This window comes from Triticum dicoccoides, chromosome 3B (assembly GCF_002162155.2).
Source record: "Triticum dicoccoides isolate Atlit2015 ecotype Zavitan chromosome 3B, WEW_v2.0, whole genome shotgun sequence".
NCBI classification, from domain to species: Eukaryota; Viridiplantae; Streptophyta; class Magnoliopsida; order Poales; family Poaceae; genus Triticum; species Triticum dicoccoides.
In genome coordinates, this window is record NC_041385.1 from 858,964,127 (window position 1) to 858,970,216 (window position 6,090).

Consider the following 6,090-nt stretch of genomic DNA (forward strand, 5'->3'; position numbering starts at 1 on the left):
ATGGGATAATTACCAAAAATAATAACACAACCGAAAACCCCTCCGCCAGAAAAGAGCGCGTATTCCAAAATTTCGAACCCACTTCCCGCACAAAAGGAAAGAAACGGAGCGAGACGAGGAGGGAAAAACCGCCGCGCTCTGATTGGCCGATCGGGCCCTCCCACGGATCGCGCCCCCCGAACCAATCCTGACCGCCCACCCTCCCTCGGAGCCCCCCGCCCCCCTATAAAACCGGCGCCTTCGCCGCCGGCAGACGCCACCAAATCAGAAGCAGTTCCGCGCATTCCATCCACCGCCGCATTCCGAGGGGTCCGAGCTCGCCGGAGAGGGAGGAGAGATGGCCAGGAAGGGCGGAGAGAGGAAGAAGGCGGTGACCCGGTCCGTCAAGGCCGGCCTCCAGTTCCCCGTCGGCCGCATCGGGCGCTTCCTCAAGAAGGGCCGCTACGCGCAGCGCGTCGGCTCCGGCGCCCCCGTCTACCTCGCCGCCGTCCTCGAGTACCTCGCCGCCGAGGTAACCACCCAACCGACCGATCTCGTGCCCTGTTCTTTCTCGCGCTCGCCGGAGGGCTGACAGATCTCGTCTCGTCTCGGTTCTTTGGATGGATTCGCAGGTGCTGGAGCTCGCCGGCAACGCCGCCAAGGACAACAAGAAGAGCCGCATCGTGCCGCGCCACCTGCTCCTCGCCATCCGCAACGACCAGGAGCTCGGCAAGCTGCTCGCCGGCGTCACCATCGCGCACGGCGGCGTGCTGCCCAACATCAACCCCGTGCTGCTCCCCAAGAGGGCCCTCGAGAAGGCCGAGAAGGAGGCCCAGTCGCCCAAGTCGCCCAGGAAGAAGACCGAGAAGAAGGCCCCCGCCCCCGCCGCCAAGAAGACCCCCAAGAAGAAGACCGCCGCCGACAAGAAGACCACCGCCGCCGACGCCGAGAAGGGAGGCCGCCGCCGCCGCCGCCGAGGAGGAGGAGTAGAATGGCCCCGTCGCGTCGCTAAGTTCTGCATCTGAGAGGGAGAGAGGAAGAGAGAGAGCATGGGATCCTGTATGTAATGCCTGGTCTGGAGTCCGAACTGGTAGTAGTCTGTAGCGTCGATTGATCTTGAATCACTGCTGAATTGAAGCTGGAAACTCGATCGTTTAGCCAATTCCAATCTTCTCCGTGTCAATCTCGCTATTTTTTGCTGGTTCTTGAAGTCGCCTCGATCCCCTTGTTCGTCTGCACATTTGTTCGCACAATTTCACTCGGTTAGGTGTTCTTGGGGGCGATTTGGCAATAACTAGGTTCAGCGGGGTGCGGTTGGTGAAATTTTGTGGGGGTTAACCGATCTGAGGGGAAGGGGATCTGGGGATTATTTCTAGGGTTCGTCGGCGATGCTCAATTGGGGGAGAAAGGCTGCGCTCCATGCTAGGGTTCCTGTGGGGAAGATGCTGGATCGGACCGCCGGTTTCTCGTCAGGCTCCAAACTGTTCGTCGGAGGTAAGATTCGTCGACCCCATTCTCGTGTTCGGTTTGGGAATTTGTTTGGTGCTTGGACCCCAATTTGCTTACAAACTTAGGAAGATCATGCTAGTTCCTCAATCATCCTGCTTGATCTGTCTAATCTGAACAAACTGTAAGTGCTAGGAGAAATCTGTTTGAACATCGCACAATGCAAGAATGCTGCTGACTTATGGTTCAGGGTGCCTGGGGTTCAGTTTCCGGTCAATCTGATTGATGCCTGAACCTGAACCTCTTCTCCGTTGGAGACCTGCCAGATTTATCTCGGTCATGCTAGTTTCTCAATCATCCTGCTTGCTGATTTTGCTGCTAGCACAATGTATTTATTCCGTCCAGTGAAATTCCGCGCAAGCAGCGAGTTCAATCTTAAATAAATGTAAATGTTAGGAAGTACGCATCTGTGTGAACATTGAACAACTGCAGGAACCGTGCTTGACGTGTGAATGGTTCAGGATGTTTTGATGCCCTGCTGTTTCTTCCACCGAGTTTTTCAGGCCTGTCATACGACACCAACGAAGTTGCTCTCAAGGACGCGTTCTCTCAGCACGGCGATGTTATCCAAGGTACAAATCTATCTGTTCTGAATCTTTTTGCTGATTAGGGGATTGTCCTTGGACTGATCAATGCGCCTGACAGTCAAAGTGATGTGCCATCCCGTGACCGGGCAATCAAAAGGGTACGGTTTCGTCAAGTTCTCCTCGGAAAAAGAAGCAGCTGCGGCATTGGAGAAGATGAGCGACGAGGTAGGAATTGTGCTTCATGGATTCTGTAGGTATAGCAGAAGAAGCCAAGTTCCTGCAAGATAATATGCAGTGCTCAGTGCAGTTCTTTTACTTATGCTGACACATTGTTCCCACATGATGATTGTTACAGGTGCTCGATGGGAAGAACATACGGGTGCATTTCGCAAACAGTGGATGACCTGCTACTGCTGCTACAGATGAGCAAGGTACTTATCCGGTCTTTGTTTGTTGTGTTCAGAATTTGTAATGTTAGATGGCGCCCTGGACATGTACCTTTGTATGATCACCAGTACATATTTCAAGCTCAGTCTTACGACCAACGTCAAATAGACCAGTCTTCTGATTTTTTAGCTTGACATTGCCTGTATCATTCTGATTTTTGATTACTGAAAACCAGAGGAACACCTGACTGGTTAGCTATTTCTCTTCGACTAAGACAGGAAGTTAATTCATTGTTTTTCTAATTTTAGGTCCACATTAGCGCTGGTTTGGGAACAATTTCTGCTCTCATCTTAAAACTTGAATATGGCAAGTCCGATGGAAACCAGCTATCCATCCAGAAGCGTATTATGTATGTTGTGGCAAGCATGGCATGTTATTTCCATCCAGAATGCCAATGGGTCTGTAAACTAGAGCTTATTTTTGGGAGTTTTATTTTAAAGGCAGCTGTAAAATTTGAGCTTAATTTGGGAAAATTTACCGACATGAGAGTTGCATTTCTTCAAACACACATGATTCACTACGGAACATCTCATATTTAGCTCAATGAGCCAGGCATATAGCACAAGGGAGCTGTTAAAGGAATTCCTTATTTATCTGGACTACTTATTTCAAGGCTTAAGAATTTATATGAGCAGTAGCTCAACTAGTGTAGGCATAACATGTTAACTGGTCAGAACTCTGAATTAATTACTGGTTACCAGAGCTAGATTTACCAGGCATCTGTTTTAATTCGAACACCCGAAGGACGGATTCCATGTTTCATTTGGCATGGAACACACAACTATGAGGAACAATATCGTACATTGGGTATATGACATTAATAGGTAAATGAGGAAATAACTGAGAGCAATATGCTTCTGGGCTCTGGCAGACACGAGACGAAATTCGTTTCTAACAGGCTATGGTGTTGTGTAACTGCACTGTTGTACTAGAGCTATATATATGGATCAAACAATCACTCATAGAAAAAGTCCTCAAATAACTTATATTACATTTTTTTTGTTATCTCAAAAAGTATATCACTGTCATTGAACAAGACAGGATGTGCAGAGTGAGCCCCTGGCTGTGAGGACATGACAACCGACGATATGTATCTGGAATGGAAAGCACAGTTCAAAATGGAAAGGCATTTCGTGTGAAGCTTCTGAGGGAAGCGCACATCTGAACCTTCATTCGAGGTTGCCTGCTCACTCTGGAATTTATGCTTTTCCTACAGCTAGCTGTCTCATGTAAATGCATCAGGAAGAAATGCCGTGCTGCTAGCTAGCCATGTTCAAACCGAGATTGTTTCAAGGCTAACCTTGCACCACCCACATATATGTACATATATGTTGGGCTGTATATGTGTGAATCTGGCCCACATGGCCCATGTAAACCAGTATATGTATTGTATAGACTAGAGAGGAAGAGAGTTATCCAGAAATTTCCCAAACCCACCACACTTCATGGTGTCAGAGCACAGGCGGGAGGCGATGCTGGGTTCTGTAGGTCGCCGGCGGTGAATCGGCAGCGTGGGGCGGAGCTCCGGGCACCCAGGGTGGTTGTTGGCGCGCGTGTGCTGCGCGGGGCACTGGAGGCGGGACCGGCGGCGGTAGAGGCGCGCCTGGAGAGGGCCGGCGGGCGCGGCTGCGTGCGAGCGCGCGGGCTGCCTGCGGAGCGCCTGGAGGGGATTGGAGGCTACAGGCGGCACTGCTCTCTCCCGTGAAGAGGTGCGCGCGCGCGAAGTGCTCCTGGTGCCGCGGGTGCTACTGTGTGTGGCAGAGGGCAGAGGAAGGAGGCGGCTGCGCCAGGGGAGAGGCCAAGTACTGGCTGGTTTGCTGCTTGTGCGGCTGGCTTGCTGCTGCTGGAGAAAGACTGAGAACAGTCTGCAGTTGCTGCTGCTTGCTGTTGGTGCGGCAGAGGGTGCTCTTTGCACTGCTGCTGCTTGTGGCTGCTGTGTGCTGGAACTGCTGTTGTTTGCAGAGGAGAAGGAGGAAGATGCTGTTGTTGCTGCTTGCAAGTGCTGCTGCTGACTCTGTTGCTGCTGGTGGTGTACTACAGTGGAGTTAGCAGAGAAGAGGAGGTAAGAGCTCCTGGATTGATTTGGTGCTGCTGTGTGAGGGGCTGCTAGATAGCGTACTGAGGAAGAAGGAAAGTTCTTGCCTGCTGTGATTGAGGCAAGACATGGGAGAAAATCAGGGACTCGAGAAGGCAATTGAAAAATTGGCTGAGCTCCTAACAGCCAAGGTAGGAGCTGCAGCATCTCTAAATAATGCAATTGTTCCTCACATTGAGCCAATTCAGAAAATTGACTTGATGCCAAATGAAATTAAGATGGAAGGTGTTAAGAATTATTTGAGCTGGTCAAGAAGGGCGCTACTCATCTTGAGGACTAAAGGGCTTGAGGGCTTTGTCAGTGGTGAGGCAGAGGAGCCGGGAGACAAGAAAACTTCAGAATGGAGGACATGGAGCAGTACCAACTCTTTGATAGTGGCATGGTTGTTGAACTCCTTGTCTCCAACCATTGCCGCAACTGTTGAGACTATCTCAACTGCTACTGAGGTATGGAAAACCCTCTCAAAACTGTACTCAGGTGAAGGGAATGTGATGTTAATAGCTGAAACAGAGGAGAGAGTTGGTGAACTCAGACAAGGGGAAAATTCTGTGATGGAGTATGTTGCTGAACTGCAGCGTTTGTGGGCTGATTTAGATCACTATGATCCTCTGGATTTGCCACATGCAGATTGCATAGCAGCTGCTAGAAAATGGATTGAACGCAGACGAGTGATGCAGTTTCTCAAAGGATTGAACTCTGAATTTGAGGCGAGACGTGCTACTTTATTTCATCAACCTACTCTACCTGCCTTAGAGGATGCCATAGCAGCAATGGCACAGGAGGAGGTCCGATTAAAGTTGATGAAGAACAATACAACGACTCCATCTCATCCAGCCTTCATAGCAACCGACTATAAGAGCAGAGAGTGCTTCAACTGCGGTGAGAAGGGTCATTTGATTCGTTCTTGCACGGCTCCACGTAGGAACATGCGTGGAAGGGGGAGAGGATATAACCGAGGTGGATTAAGGGGAGGCCGAGGCCGGGGATACTCTGGTGGTCAAAGGGCAAATGTGGCAGTCTCAGAAGAAGGATCCTCACTCGCAACCCAAGAAGAATCAAAGAAAAGAACAGAAAGCACAGGTGATAAGGATCATGAGGATTTTAGTTACGGCAACTTTGCTCACTTTGTATCTACAGATGAAGGTAATTGTGCTCATGCATCTATTCTCTCACAAAGATCACATCCTGATTGGATATTAGATTCGGGGGCATCAAAGCATGTTGCCGGCACATCAATGGAATTTGAGTCATATATTCCATATCCACCCACATGTAAGGAGACTATCCAAACTGCTGATGGCACCTCACAACCCATTAAAGGCATTGGCACAATACAATGCACACCATCTATTAAACTTTCATCTGTTTTGCATGTTCCTGCCTTTCCAGTCAATCTTATGTCAATGAGTGCTTTGGTTGACGATGTGGATTGTCGAGTAATAGTTGACCGCTATTTATGTCTAATTCAGGAGAGGCAAACGGGGAAGAGGCTTGGGACTGGAACCAGGCGTAATGGGCTATGGTACATGGATCGCG

General features: G+C 49.9%; 2 protein-coding genes across 2 annotated transcripts; both read left to right on the forward strand.

Moving 5' to 3' along the window:
• The first annotated feature begins 245 nt into the window (after positions 1 to 245).
• LOC119279011 (protein H2A.5-like) lies at positions 246 to 2,967 on the forward strand. The gene is made up of 6 exons (XM_037560419.1): positions 246 to 511; positions 612 to 823; positions 1,981 to 2,057; positions 2,131 to 2,237; positions 2,368 to 2,443; positions 2,708 to 2,967. Exons 1-5 carry the CDS (start codon positions 338 to 340, stop codon positions 2,413 to 2,415), a joined length of 618 nt encoding a protein of 205 aa, XP_037416316.1. The 5' UTR covers positions 246 to 337; the 3' UTR covers positions 2,416 to 2,443; positions 2,708 to 2,967.
• A 2,338-nt stretch (positions 2,968 to 5,305) lies between these two features.
• LOC119279012 lies at positions 5,306 to 6,090 on the forward strand. Its single transcript, XM_037560421.1, has 2 exons — positions 5,306 to 5,697; positions 6,024 to 6,090. Exons 1-2 carry the CDS (start codon positions 5,325 to 5,327, stop codon positions 6,065 to 6,067), a joined length of 417 nt encoding a protein of 138 aa, XP_037416318.1. The 5' UTR covers positions 5,306 to 5,324; the 3' UTR covers positions 6,068 to 6,090.